Consider the following 15020-nt stretch of genomic DNA (forward strand, 5'->3'; position numbering starts at 1 on the left):
GTTCATGGTAGGCGGGGGCAGTGTATTTCCACACAGAGGTGTATGGGATTCCCCTCTTGCTGAGTTTGCACCAGGCAGGGCTTCAGAGAAGGCAGAAGCACATCCAGAGCTGCTCAGCATTCAGGAGAAAATGTCTAAGACTATAAATTAATACTTGTCCTCACCCACCACCAAGAATATTTAATGGAGGTGAGTTAAGTAAAGTTAAAAGACTTTGAGCAAAATCCTGTAACATGTGTCATCCTTAGTCTTACAAAGACTTAAACTACAAAGCCCCCAAAGAAACATGGCAACGCTTGCCTTAATAGGCTATTACATCTGAAACTGCCTTTCTACCTTGTCTTCACAGTTGACCACATGTTGTAATTCACAGCCACTAAACTGCCCCTGTTGGTTTGGGTTTTGAATGCTTAGGGGATTAGCGGTTTTGGTTACATTAGTGTGCAGATTTGATTTTTATTTTCTCTTTCTTTTTTCTGGTCACTATTTTTATATTTTGCTGAAGCTATATGCACTCCATATACTGATCCAACTGAGTAGAGAGAGGTTCTTTTTAAACCCGTACTGAGTGAAATGTCTGCACTTTTATGAATTAAAAAAACAAACAAACAAGCAATAAGGAAACAAGTTCAAAGCCTACTCTCTCAAGCCCAGCGTTTTTAGCCAGGTATGGTGTCACACTCCTGGAGCTCCAGAATTCACAGGCAGAGATGGTTTTCTGTAACCTCCAAGCATCTTGGTCTAAATCGAGAATTACCAGACAGCCAGTGCTTCACAAGGGTACATTTTGGGAGGGGGGGGGCGTAAATGTCATGGCCTACTCTGTGTATAAGCACTTCGTGATAGAAAATGGACCTATACTGTATCCTTTAGGTCATATAATTAGGTACCCCTAAAATATGGTATATGGCATTCACATGTTCCTGTAATAGGCATGCTGACCAAATTATGAGAGTCACAACTGTATTGCTCTAAAGCTTGTTATGAAATGAATATTCATTTGTGGTTCATAAGAAATCAGGAAACCCAGAGCTATCTGCTTCTCATTTTCTTGATATACAGCATTGGTGATAACTGTAAAGCAGAAATACTGACTTTCCAGAAAAGTACCTCCCTCTACCTATGTTGAGATTTCCCAGACATGTTGAGACATGGCTTTCTTTTTAGGTAATATTAGTGTGACTACACATTTGGAGCCTTTTGGGGATTGTTTATTTGTTTGAATTTGGAGCATTGTTATTTTTTTTTTTTTATTTATATGTATGTTTTGCCTGCTGCAACTGGCACCTGGTAACAGCAAAACCAGCAAAAAGCTAGCAAGTCAGGCTTGCAGGGCAGGACCCTAGGGGTGCCCAGAGTGGGCTCTAGAAATCCCCACAGGACCACATCTGTGCACCAAATGCATGCAATTCCTTCAGGGGCCAGAAGAGGGCATGGTATTCAACCCAGAGACTCATTAATAGGATTGTTAGCAACCACTGGATCCTCTGGTGGATAAACAAATATTCTTAATGGAAGAGCCATCTTTCCTGTCCCTACACTACATTTCTTTGTCCTTTTAGATTGTGTGGTTTTTAATTGAACAAGATCATCCACAATCAAAGATAGAAGTGTATGGAGACCTATAGGTTCAGGTGCTAGAAGATGGAATGCTAATTTTCCTAGGTTACCTGGCACCCATGCAGAGCTCTTGTGGGTTCAAGATAAGGTCATAGAATTGACAAAGTTGGAGCAGATCTGTCACCTTTCATGGAGAATAAACATGCAGACTAGGCATGAAATGCCTAATTGATGAAATACAGAATTGAGACGTTCCTCAGTGGGTAGTAATGGAGGAAAGAATAACCATTTAAGGCCAGCTCACCAGTGTTGGGATGAAACTTCAAACTCTCCTGCATGGATGGATCCTGAAATAGAGGTCACATGCCTATGGTGGACAGCATGTCTGTGCAAGGCTAGGAAGGGAGAGTGATGGTTGATATTGATCTTAACCACACTAGATCTCAGAGTTTATTGAGGAAGTACTTCTTGCAGTGGATGCTTCATGCTTGTGAAGGTCCCCTGGAACGGATCTCATTTCTGAGACTAACTGTGAATCACACACTTAATGTGTGAAGGAATTAATCCCCTGAATCCCCAAACTGGTGCTGTCAAACCAGGGCTTTTAAGCAGAAGCCTGAGAAGGACTGGGGGATGGGTCAAGTTGCTCACTGTCTTTGGACACCTTCTCTTTCTAAGCTAACTCTGACACAGAAAGGGACACCTGTAAACACACAGGAAACCAATCATCATCAAGTGATACCAGTCTTTGTGTCCATCTTTCAATTCTCTGGTGGATCCTGAGCCTTATTTACTTGTAGGTCTTCAGTGTAGTGCTTGGCTGTTTTGGTAAATTCTACCTGTTGGGTAGCTTAACCTGATATCTAGTAATGCTATTTGAGCAGGTAGATAACAGCTTGATATCAGTCTTTAAACGACTAAACTGTCCCAAGTATGCAGTGTGGACTGAGACAATTCCTTTACTCTTTCAGATAGATATTCCTAGGCTTGAAAGCATTCTGTCAGCCACTCTCAAGGACCAATCTTGTAGCATCCAAACTGACTATGGAGTCTCAAATTGCCACTTGTCTTGTAGCTGTTGTAGCAGATGAATGAATTTACAGGCCTGGAATGTAACTCAGGGAGCCTGGAATTTTATTAGGTTCAATCATAGCACAGGGAGGTCAAAGAGAAGGAAAAATTACCTCATCCCATCCAGACTTGTTGGAGACAAAAAAAGGCTTTTAAAGTCTTTTACCTTCCTCATAGATCCCTCCTAGACTCCATTTATTGCCCTTAATTGAGTAGATACATTCTCTGGGGAAAGTTTTCATAGTTACAGCATGACCCTGAATGTAAATACAAATACATAGATTATTAAATTCTGTGTCTGTGGTGACTGGCTGATAAGATGGCTCAGTGGATAAAGGTAATGCGACCAAGCATAGAGACCTGAGTTCCTTCCCTGTGACCCACACCATAGGAGAGAAAAAACTCCATACTTTGTCCTCTGACTTTCTTGTAGGTGGGGGTGCCAGGTCTTAGCCCACAGCAGCTCCAGTTTCCCACTGCTCACTTACTGAGAACTCTCCATCTGATACACACAGGTAATTATATGACTCTGTGCTCCGTTTGAGAGATTCAGTACTTTTTTTTTACTTTTGTTGCCCAGAATTGGAAAAACCAAGGAGGCCAGCTGTGGCTGTGGGTCTCTGCATTTTTACATTTAAAGGGTGATGGAGAGAGCATGCAATTAGAGGGACTGCACACAACAGGTCACAATGGAAACCTCTCAGCAGCCTGCAGCAGCTACTTGTAAAATAGGATGGTGTCTGTGGTCTTGAGAAGCAGGAGACACATTCCTCCTGGGTACCTGCCATTTGAAATAAGGGATTGCCTGATGTAGGCTGTGATAGAAACATCTCAACAGCCTGTGGAATCTGTGCATACTAAAACGTAATTCCCCTTTATCTTAATCTTAGCCCTGTACAATCACTGCATAGAATTCATTGTGCATGACTAATTTTCAGCTGGCCTTGATGTGTAGAATTATTCTATTATATCTGAATTTCCTATTTCTTTCTTCTTCTGCTCAGGTGTAGTCTGTGAACCTCCATGTTTCTTGATGTAATGATTCTTAAACTATGAAAAATTGAGATATAAGGGCTCAGTATAGCACAGTTTAAAATGTTCCAGGTGTATGCTGTGTGTTCTCATCTTGGAAACAATGTAATGATAACTGTGTAATGGTAGTTCCAGATTAATGCTTAACTTTCAAAGAAAGTTTGAAGAAATTATTAGAAAATGAAAGAGATAACATTGGGAACTGAGAAATGTAAAAGTTATTGATGTTATGAAATTAGTTTCACACAACATTTGAGAGTAGTCCTGAATAGTAAAGTAGAGAATATGTCATACGGTATGCCAGTCAAACTAAGTCAAAACACTGGGACTCTTATTGAGAGTTATTGTGTGCAATGTACAGAATCAGATAGCCAGCAGAAGTACTGAGTTAAGGGTTAAGCACCTCTAACCCATTCAGTGCTTTGGTAGAGGCTTTCCCATCAGAGCCCTACCCTGCAAAGCAGGGTTTGGATCTCCAGTACACACCAGCTACTCAAATGGATACCATGTTTCCTTTTGTAATGAAATGGAGGAGTCCATTCAGCCACCATATAGGAAGGCTCTATGTCATTTTCAGAGCCACTGCAATTGCAAGATTTTAACTTGGCACCAGCTCTATTGTCTTATGCCAGTATTCTCTGCATTGCCCACTTTCCTGTGGTAGTGTCAGTGCTGAGCTCTGCACTATGATTTGTCCCTGTTACCTGGAGTTGCTGCTCCCAAAACCTGCTTCTCTGATCCAAAGAGAAACTTCAAATCACATTCTAAACTGCTTTGGCTCTGAAAGGAAATGGGTGCTTCTACTTTTTTACAACAAACTAAAAATACCTCAAGAAACACTTTCTATAGGTATGATCCATTCCACTAATATAGCACACAAAGAAGGACAAAAGTCCATATTAGGGGATGGAGAAATAGCTCTTCAATTGAGAATATGTTTCTCAAAGACCCACATGGCATCTAATAGTCCTCTGTCATTTTAGTTCCAGGTGAAACCCAATAACTTCTTCTGGCCTTTGGGAAATGGCATGCAAGTGTTGCACAGACCTACAGAAGGCAAATCATGCATAAATATAAAATAAATCCAAATAACAAACAGAATCACCACTAGGGGGGGAAAAACTGATGGAGAAAACTCATAGAGGGTATGGGCCTGGATTTTGTCTCAGCTTTTAAAAACATCTGGATACTGAATACTACACTACACACTGTGCTTGTGTTAAAACCGCAAAAAGGAACAAAATGTATTGTCAAGCACAAAATTCACTCTCATAATCAAGAAAAACAACAAAATCACCAAAAAAATTTTCTATCTCAAAAGGTACTAAAATTGAATATCTCTACTAGTCCTTACCACTGATAGAACATTTGAAGGAAAGCAGAAGCATACATGTCTATGTTTTCTGACAGCTTTTATATTCCCTTAGAATATGTTTTTATTTCCTGAAAGACATTTCAGAAATATTGATATATTTCCCATTAATTTGTTCAACACTATCATCCACAGTATATTAGCAGCAGCTAAATATTTGACATGCAAGGATACAATATGGGTAATTTTTCCATCATGACATAGGTATCCACAGAGTTGGACACACTATCCACACTGAATGTAAAATCAACCGCTTTTGTAGCTCAGTCTGGCTGAGAAGTCATTATGGAACCCAAGCCCCATACAGAGATCCATAGGTGTGAGATTTCAGTAGGGTGACACCACACTTGAATAAAGAAGTTTATTATGAGTGAAGAGCTGGAGATCACTGTTTTAATCATAAGAATACATCCAATTTATTCAATAGTAACTAAAAGTGGGCAGTCAATATGTACAGTGTATAGCCTTATCAAAATATTAAATCAATTACAAAACAAAACAACAGCAAAGAAACAAACAAAAAACTTCTAATGAAACGAAAGAAAATCATAGAACAAAAGTAATCAAAGCTCAAACCAAAATCCAAAAACAAGAATTGTGCTAAACAGCCTTCTTTTGCTGTTATTTTATAGCAAAGACTTACAGCCAATGAGTGCCCTTGGCAACACAGTAGAAAATAAGTTACTTCTGGTAACAATCTTTACAAGAGAAATTTTAGTAGGTCTCCTTTTTTGGAGTATGGTTTTGAAGAATAAGGACACCCAAGACTAAGCAGAAAACCTGTTACCGACTTTGGCTCAAACTCTTTACAATTTTGTAGAATGATTTTGTAATTTTCCTGGATGACCTATCAGGACAAGAAAAATTTACTCTCAGAAGCTTCCTGCTTTCCCAGCAGCTCTTGATGTGTCTCAGCACATGTCTGAATCCCTCTACATGCTCAGTCTTGCTGAGCCAGAGCCCAGATGAAATTAAGGGCTATTCATTCCAACGAAACAAAAATACAGGAAGAAAATGCAGCAGATGATAGCCATGATTACTGGGGATGAGATGAAATATTTGCTTCGCACACGCAGATGTTCTCTTCGAAGGAGACCTTGTCCTGGTCTGTTCCATGTTCCAGTTTCTGCTGGAGTATTTCACACCTAGGGAAGGAAGGAACAATGGCCCGGTTAGTGTTTTTCAATTCAGCTCTATGTCCCACACTAGATCTATTCAGCTGGACTGTAGTCTCCCCTCCCCCAGCCTGAAACCTGCTTGCTCAGGGGTGGAGCTTCCCGCTCAATCATTCTGCCATGCCCACTGCTAGAACCTGCCACTTTGCTGTTCGGAGCCATGCACATGGTCACCCTGCTATTGGATTCCAAGATTAATTGGCAGGAATTGGGCCACCTTCCCCTGTTTATAATTGCATGCAAAACAGTAAAATTGAGCTTTGATCAGAATGACTGTCTTAGCTGCATTTCTTTATCTCGCCAACTAGCCCCTCTTCTCTTCCAGGTTTCCAAAATGCCTTTCCAGGCTAGAACCCATGTTGTGATCTGCTGGCCGGACACAACACTGGACAAACTATTATTATGACCTATCATCTGCTAAGGTCATTACCTGCATCCCCAAGTGTCATAGAGCACTTGGGCTTGTAATTATTTCTCAGCTTTTAAAAATGGCTAGAAACTGAGCTATGAACTACACATTGTACTAGAGTTTGAAAGAAAAACACTATATTACTCCAATAGTCCATGTATAATATATTAAATAATAACATTGTAGGAATGTCCAAATCTGAGTTCAAGATAGATGTGAACAACCTAGAAAACCATGTGGATGCCTTATGGGGAACCTGCCTAGAATTGAAGTGAAGGCTATGATTATTTCTCTAGTGCAGGATCCTGACAGGGTTCCACTCATCAACCCCTATATCTGGAAATAACCAGAGAAAACATATCACATGAAATCCACAGGCACTGCATGGGTCCTAAAATCAGAAAGAATGTGCTAACTGAAAATATTCCCATGGCTAGGAACTGAATTTTAAAAGTGATGGTCATGAAGGACCATAACAACACACCTGTACATCTAAGACTGTTATAGAGCACTCTGTCAAATATGCAAATTATTTGTATTCACATAACACTAGCACCTTATACTTCTGCAAACTGTTGAGTTTCCCCAGTTAATGCTATTATAAAAATCTCCCAGGAAATTTTGGAGTCATAATAAACAAATCTTGAATGTGATAGTTACGTAATGAGCAAAGCATATACACAGCTCAGTCAGTGATAAGCTTTCCCCTCATAAACCAGATTTGGTATCAGGGTTCTTGGCATATTATCCACTCTGTCTTAGCAAGTTCCAAAAGCTGTGTAGAGTAGGCTTTTCTGCCAGCAAAGGATCACATGGTGGTGGTGGACTAGCCTCTCCTTCACTGTTTCAGTTTTGTCCCACAGTAAACAGTTTCTTCCATTAGAGGCTCCCTTTGTCATTGCCTGACTGACTTGGTGTCCAAAGGTATGATCCCAGAAAAATAGGAAGTCACTATAAATAGGATTCAATGGAACAATTTTCTCCCATTAAGGTGACTGTGTCAGGGATATTTTGAGTAAGATGAGGCTAACTAGTTGAAGGTCAAATACTTGCATGGATTACCTAACACTGAGCAATAGTTCATGAAAGGGCTGCATCACATAGTATATTTTCACTCTTTAGCAGATGGACATCAGGATATCATCTTCTTCTGGACTACTCTGAGGATCATTACAGACCTCATGTGCCCTAGACTCTGTGGATATCTACTCCTTGTTCTGGAACCTCTGGGTCAATGGTAACTTCTTTTCTACTTTCTGAATCTTGCTTCTCAAACACCTACCTGATTTTATACTACCAGACCTGTCTGAAGGTCCTCATTTCTCCCAACCCCCATTTAGGCTGATTCTAACTCTGAGAAAATGATTTTGAATAACAGCAATTGCAGAATGCTACACAGATAACATAGTGTGAGTTCTTTAGATTATCATGACCCTCAAGGGGCTCCTGAAACAGCCCTGTTTTGCACCAAAGCTACGGAAATTCTGCTAGATGCATGTACAGCTACAAGCAACACAATCTCTCAATGATTAGAATCCAAACCAAATTATAAGGCAAAGTTTTACTGAGTAGAGGAAACTGGAAAGGCAATGGTAGCAAGCAATGAGGAAAGAATCTGGAATGCTGAAAAGACACAGTGAGCCACCTGATATTACAGTGGGCCTTTATAATTTTTCTAGAGCAGAAAATGGACATAACATGGATTTTATACACCAACCTCCTCCTCAACTCTATGTACCATATTCCAATTATTTTCTTCAAAAGATTTCAATGAGGATCAGTAATATGGCCCCTAGCCAGTGGAAAGACTGACTTTACATGAGCTTTTGTGTCCTTTTGTTTTTCTCTTGGGAGCTAGGTATAGTTGCATACAAAATGGACTGCTGTATTTGATTTTTCGTGGGTACAATCTGAAACCTCAGGCGCTTTACTCATCATGCTTGGTCGCTAGAGATGGACACGGTTGCATGTCTACACAAACAGACACACAAACACATATACACAAACAAACACAGTTGCATATTCAAGCATCCATACCACAAACACTTAACAAGGCATTTTGCATTACACAAACACACAATTTAGAATAAACACACTGAGTCACAGCTCACACACACACACACACACACACACACACACACACAGACTGACAGAAAAACACATACATCAATGAAATTCTTGCTCTTATCTAGCATATTTTCTGTTGTATGAGCATGTAGTGGGACCTATGATGTGTACAAGGCTTTTAGACTCAAGGGGGCTTTGCAGCCCTGACCTGTACTTATCTCCTCTTCAGGAACTTTTTCTATGCAAATACTTGCTGGTCCTATAAGGACATTACAAGTTCTACACAGATATCCTGGACAACGTAGCACTAAATTGCCAAGAAAGAGCTTTCTACCTATAGCCTTCAGTAAGCCACATTTTGACTCATCACAGTCCCCTCACTAAACCTACACTGAGTCTTTTTAGCATCAGACTAAGACTGTGACTTTTGGTCATTACTCAGGAACTTTTCAGCACATTACATATCATGTGATATTAAATCATCCTCAATATCAATCAGGAGAAATCTAGTTAAATGACCTGCTGTGACATTTTTAAAATGCAGCATTCTGCACAACTCTGAGTGAGAATTTATCCTGAAACAAACACTTGTCCAAAAATATGTTTAGCAAAACAATGTCAGCAGAGTCATGCACTGTAGGCTTCTAGGTATGCTCATGGTTAAGCCAATAAGACAAACCAGAATCTCCCAGGCAACAACTCTAAGCAGGAAAAATTAAGAAATCTAATACTTATTTTAAAAATAGTAGTATTGTTTAATGATTTGTTGGTAGTGGACAGGAGATGAAAAGTCTACTGGACATCAAACAACAGGAAGTATCAGTTTTTTTTTAGAGACCTAGGCCCAAAGAAATAAGTTAAGAATGACTACACAAAATCAGATGTCCTTAACTGGCCTTACAAAATACACACAAAGAAACAAATTGGCATAAGCACCCATAAACACACATACACAAGCACACACACACACACATAAAAACAAGGGAGCAAAAAACAATGAAGAATCTGTCATGCTAGAGGAACAAATATTTTAGACTATGCAGAGCAGATGTTTAAACTGCGAATTTCAACTCTAGTATTCTCACTAGAGAAATAGAAATCCCTAAAGAACATTCTTCTTGGTAAGAATGAGGGGTATATATGGAGAAATTATTTCATGAATCCTCAAAACTCTCACACCAACTGAGACTGTGAGAAGCCTTTCCTACATCCCTGCTCATTCAGTGAGCTCCAGACCACAAGGGCCAGGAATAAAAACTCCAACAGCACTCAAAGAAAATAGGACTGACAAGCTGCTACTCAGGCTCACTCAGTGTGAATCAAGATCTACAGGGGAAAGGGTTGGAGTGGGGGACAAAAACTTCCAAAAGGCAACAGTGAAATCCACTTATTTGTCAGTTACACTAAGCTATCATCCCTGCAATCGATGTCCTACCTGGAATCCTACCTGATCCCCATAAAGCAAATGAGCTTCAGAACTTTACTTCTTCCTTCAAAGCTCTCCACTGATCTAAAGAAGGGCTCCAGCACAGCATCCTTCAAACTTAATATCATGTAGAGCTGTGATGTGTAATCAACTAATCTCCCCTAGTGAACTGCAGATTATAGCAGGGCAGAAAAATTTGCTTGCTGAACATATAGTTTCTTGAAAAAGGCTACCTCCACAGAAAGCCTTGTAGTTGATCACCTAAATAAACACTTGGAGGAGAAACAGGTGAGTGCCTGGATAAGTTGGTGGACTGTTACATTGGATTGTCTATGTTTATGGTTAGCCATGAGGGCAATCTGCCTCTGATACACATCATCCTATGTGCTACTGCTTAGCACTTGGGATGTATGTTCTTGCTGGACTCATCACAGAACCTCTTTTCTTCACCATAGGATGCTTCCAGGTCGGCCTGCTCTACCAGCAGCTTTCTGTTCTTATTCAGCAACATCCTTACTTTTTCCTTCAATTGATTGCATTCTTTCAGGAGGTAGGTGTGTGTGAAGCTGAACCACAAACAAACAAACAAACAAACAAACAAACAAACAAACAAACAAAGGTGATTCCCAGCAAGCTTCCATTTACCTGCCACTCCTCCAAGTACTATGATCCCTGCAAGGGCCCTGATCACCAGACAGCCCCAGACTAGAGACCACAGTATACCCATCAGTCCAAAATAGAGGCAGGTCAAATCCAGGGACCAGCCACATGCCACAAGAATCAAAGGACTTCTGAAAACCCTGACACTAAGAATGTCCCACGTACATCAGAGAGGAGGAAATGTACCTCATGGTTGCTTATATGTCTGTGGTACCAGAAAACCATCAGTAGGAAGAGTGCAAATCCCCTCTGAGGGAGGAGAGGAGACCCAAAAGGTATAAACTCTTTTGATTTTTGTCATGGATCCCAGATCTTTTACTCTGCTGTCAGAAGCCTAGAGATCAGGATTGCTTGAGATTCCCAGCATGGTGGAAATTGTTTCTATAGAGAGGATCCTGAATTTGGAAGAATAAAGACTGATGGTCTTGGAAAATCTTCACACTTAGGAAAACTGAGTCCAAGAGGTACAAATCCAAGACCCTTTCTTCAAGGGAGGGCTCCTATTAAGAAACAGATAGTATAAAACTAGAGCTCTTACTTTTGTTCAAAGTCTTAGAAGGTCACAAGCATTCCCTGCCTAGTGCAGGGTCTCAGCTGTGTCTGGGACTCACCTGTAGGAATCCTTATCTTCTATGAATTCCTTGTACTTCTCAATGGTATCACTTATTGACTGCGTCATTTTTTCCATATCCAACATTGTCTTCTCATGTTGTGATTTGATGATGGTGAATTCAATGTTCATCCTGTGGTAGAGCATGGCCCAAAGAGTAAATCATCCTCTGAACTAAGCAATCAAGTATCATGTGCAAAAAGGCTGTATCTGGACTACCCAAGCCAATTGTATGCCACATCCTTGCTCCTTTAAAGTGGGTCCTATTGGTGCTGATTAAATATCTTGGGCAGAAGATAGCAGAGCCAGGGGATCAAATGGAGATGGCTGACCTTCAAGAGCTTCTTATGTGAGCCTGAAGGAATGTACTAGTTCTGTTCGATGTTTCTACTAGACTGTCCCACAGGCTTTGGTCCTTAGATATAAGGCTTTTTTCTCCTCTTAGTTTTAAGGCAGGGATAATCCTAGGATCCTATTGCTATATGAATTCTCAGAGGACATAACTAGTATTTAAAAAGAAAAAGGCTTTATAACACCTCCTACCCCAGGAGATTCCTATGTGATACCAAGGTAAACACAGGGAACAAAGTACCCTGATGATTAACTTGGGCCTCTAAGGACTCAACACTATCATGCCCTACAAACTGTGTATCACACAAATCCTCAGACCCCATCAAAGGTCTCAGAACCCCAGATCCTGAACAAAACACACACAACTAACTTCACACACACACACACACACACACACACACACAAAAAAAAAAAAAAAATTAAAACGCCAAATAAATCCAGGTAGGTTCCATAGTCTCAGAGTACAATGAACAAGATTAGAGTAAAGCAGTAATGGCCTGCAGAGATTGCATTCTTACACAGTAAGGCAGCAGTTGTGACCAGGTCCTTCCAGCTGTTGACAGAACCAATCAGACTCCAAGCCCCACAATGGAAAATACAAAAGAGGATGACCATAGAACACACAGTACTTATCTCATCCAAAAATTAAACAACTGTTAAGACTTCTTATAATGAATGTGAATTATGACACACTCCATTATGAGAGGAAATGTGGGTTTACAGAGAGGACACAATACAGTCAACAGGATACAGGGCATAATTTTACCTGTAGTTCAAATCAGTATTCATGTCAATGTCCAAGATTCGAAAAAGTTCTAACCTCTCAGCATTTATCTTTCTGATATAAAATTTCATATCATCTAGTTTATTCATATTCTTCATATGATTAGTGATGTTGCAATTTTGGGATGATGTTTTCCCAGCAGACACTGAAGATAGATAAACACAAATGCATTTGCATAGTTGATGGTCCAGGCTAGGGGAGACCATTCTGAGTCCCAAAGAGAAGGTTGAGGAAGAGAAAAGCTAGAGACAGGATTAATCACTGAAAAAGCAGAAAGGCTATATTTGAGCTGGTCTGCTAATCTATATTCCTCTTCCCAACCACCACTGTTGGTCACAACTACCACCATACTCCTTATAGCATTCCCACTTACCCTGAAATCCATAACCTGCCTCAGACATAAAGATTTGGGGAACATTTTCAGCTCATGTCATATGTTATGCCAAGAAAAACTGAAGTTCATAGTGCTTAGCACCATCAATACCTAGTCACGTGTGTTCAAACTCAAAGTGGCTGAGATCTCAACAGATGACCAGGTTAGAATCCTCCTCTGTTCTCTGCATCAGAGACTCATGTATCCTACAGTAATCTAGAAGGTGAAGTGCTTCAACTCCCTACGAATAAGGGACACATTGTTATTCCCATAGACCCTTCTCAGGGCATTCGTTGACACTTTAAATGAAATTAAATAGCGACTAGAAAAGGAGCTGCAGGCTTGTCAATTCCTGTCTATGTCTAATGAATTCTCAGAAATTCTATTCTCTTGGTCTGTCATTAAGAAAGTCCAAGGCTCCAGTTCTTAATATCTACTGAGGGAAGACTCAGCTCAAGCCTACCTGTTCCAGAAATTTCCCCAACTCAGCCCAGGACTCACTGTGCCTTTCCCAGAATGATTTCATTCTTCTGTTTTTACAAGAAGGGATGGCAGATTCCTTCTGCCTTGGTCTTGTCTCTCCTTGATCGCCATTCTCCCTGTGAAATAGCCTGCGCAGCCAGGAAAACATGCCTGATTGAGAACGCAAAAGGCACTGAAGGAATATCCCACAAGCTGTTGTTGTAACCACAACCCAGGTGATGTCACAGAAGATTCTAGTTCTCTCCTAGATACAATAGAATGTCCAAGGAAGGCATTACTGGTGATGTCACTGGGAAAGGCTAAGGCCTATTTGATATCTAGTTCTCCTCAAATTGACCAGTTTCTGTTGTGCCTTTCCTGGAGCCTCTCCTGTAACCTGGCAAATACCCTATGGCAAAAATCTCTTTCTAAATTCAGAGCTTTCTCATCTGCTTCATTAGAAGACAAGTGCTTTCGATGGGAAGCATTGATTAGGATCCTGACATGCATAAGAGATTTTTGTTAGCATCCAGATCTCTAGGGATGAGATATTTCTCAATAATAAATATACTATCTGAGTGAATTCATGTGACATACGGTCTAATTCCCCAGGTTTTCCCTGTTTCACAAAGGCCAATATCTTTCTCCAATACCTTTAATTGTATAAAACCTGGATAATATTTTCTTACTGTGCATATCTTGATAGTTGGCATTGTTCCTATATACATATCCATGTGTTTCACAAAATCTCCCATTTACAATCCCATCTTTTGCAAGGAAAAACTCCCTTTTCTTTGGAACATACAACCTCAGCGACAGGACAAATATAAAGTGGTAAACCTTCTGTCCCATCTTCAAATTATTAACTTGCACACCCTCCCTTTCTAAATAAAACCAGACAATTAAAGTGGGCATCATTGAGCAAAGGTCAACCTGGACTGTACTGCATTGTAGCCTCATAGCCATTAGTTCTCTAATATCAGTCTTCCTGAATTCCCAAGTGCAGGCATGAGGATGCTGGGGTTGTATCATAATACTCTACTCATAGCAAACATAAATCTCAGGAGGTAGGGCAAGGAGTGGAATGGCCTGAGTTCAGGTTAAACTTCAATTTTAATGGGTCCATAAGTTCAGGATGGAGTCCCTTTGGCTCTGTCATCTGAGGCTTCTGTGTTCTTATGCTGGGTGTGCTGAATGTGTGCTATCATGCAACCTGTCCTCACAGATGAAAGATGAAAAATCATGTATGTCTTTTGTGGGAAGACATCTGCCTTTGACTACCACCTGGAGTCACACAATACCAACATGCAGAGCTCACAATTGAGGGGGTGGATATTGTTGATACCTTAGAAGTTGAGGGCCTTTTCTTCCAATATGGAGCCCATATTTTGGCAATGTGATTTTTCCTTTGGTTTTTCACTATCTGTGGCTTGGTTGTTTCCTGGCCTAAAGGATTCTGGATGCACCAACAAGGGGTCTACTCCATACATGCTCTTTTTTATCAAGAAAAGGATTTTTGCATAATCATCCCATGCCAGTAGGAAGGTTAACTAGGCTGCTTTTAGGTCCAGCTCACCTGGTAGGAGACTGAAGACCTGAGGTATCTGGGGAAAGGAAGCAGCACACAGTATCACACAGCTCCCTCTACTGCAATTGCGAGAACTGTAA

General features: G+C 40.4%; 1 protein-coding gene across 2 annotated transcripts; it reads right to left on the reverse strand.

Annotated features, from left to right (window-relative positions):
- Positions 1-5278: 5278 nt before the first annotated feature.
- Positions 5279-14820, reverse strand: 4930503E14Rik (RIKEN cDNA 4930503E14 gene). 2 transcript variants are annotated; one of them, XM_006519637.2, is made up of 5 exons: positions 14698-14820; positions 13392-13501; positions 12500-12662; positions 11384-11515; positions 5279-6180 (listed from the first exon to the last, which is right to left on the reverse strand). In XM_006519637.2, exons 2-5 carry the CDS (start codon positions 13414-13416, stop codon positions 6072-6074), a joined length of 429 nt encoding a protein of 142 aa, XP_006519700.1. In that variant the 5' UTR covers positions 13417-13501; positions 14698-14820; the 3' UTR covers positions 5279-6071. The 2 variants fall into 2 exon arrangements, with proteins under 2 accessions (XP_006519700.1, NP_083407.1); NM_029131.3 differs by lacking the exon at positions 14698-14820 and having other exon boundaries at positions 5385-6180; positions 13392-13589.
- Positions 14821-15020: the final 200 nt, after the last annotated feature.

The sequence above is a fragment of the Mus musculus genome, chromosome 14 (genome assembly GCF_000001635.26).
Source record: "Mus musculus strain C57BL/6J chromosome 14, GRCm38.p6 C57BL/6J".
NCBI classification, from domain to species: domain Eukaryota; kingdom Metazoa; phylum Chordata; class Mammalia; order Rodentia; family Muridae; genus Mus; species Mus musculus.

Bases quoted from the DNA above. Each gene is read 5' to 3' on its own strand.
- 4930503E14Rik (NM_029131.3), bottom strand. From the start codon at position 13,521: ATGTTTTCCTGGCTGCGCAGGCTATTTCACAGGGAGAATGGCGATCAA. The intron at 12,663-13,391 runs GTGAGTCCTGGG...ATCTATCTTCAG, and splicing joins ATCATTCTGGGAAAGGCACA to TGTCTGCTGGGAAAACATCA. The intron at 6,181-11,383 runs GTGAGTCCCAGA...TTCCTTCCCTAG, and splicing joins GAAGATAAGGATTCCTACAG to GTGTGAAATACTCCAGCAGA.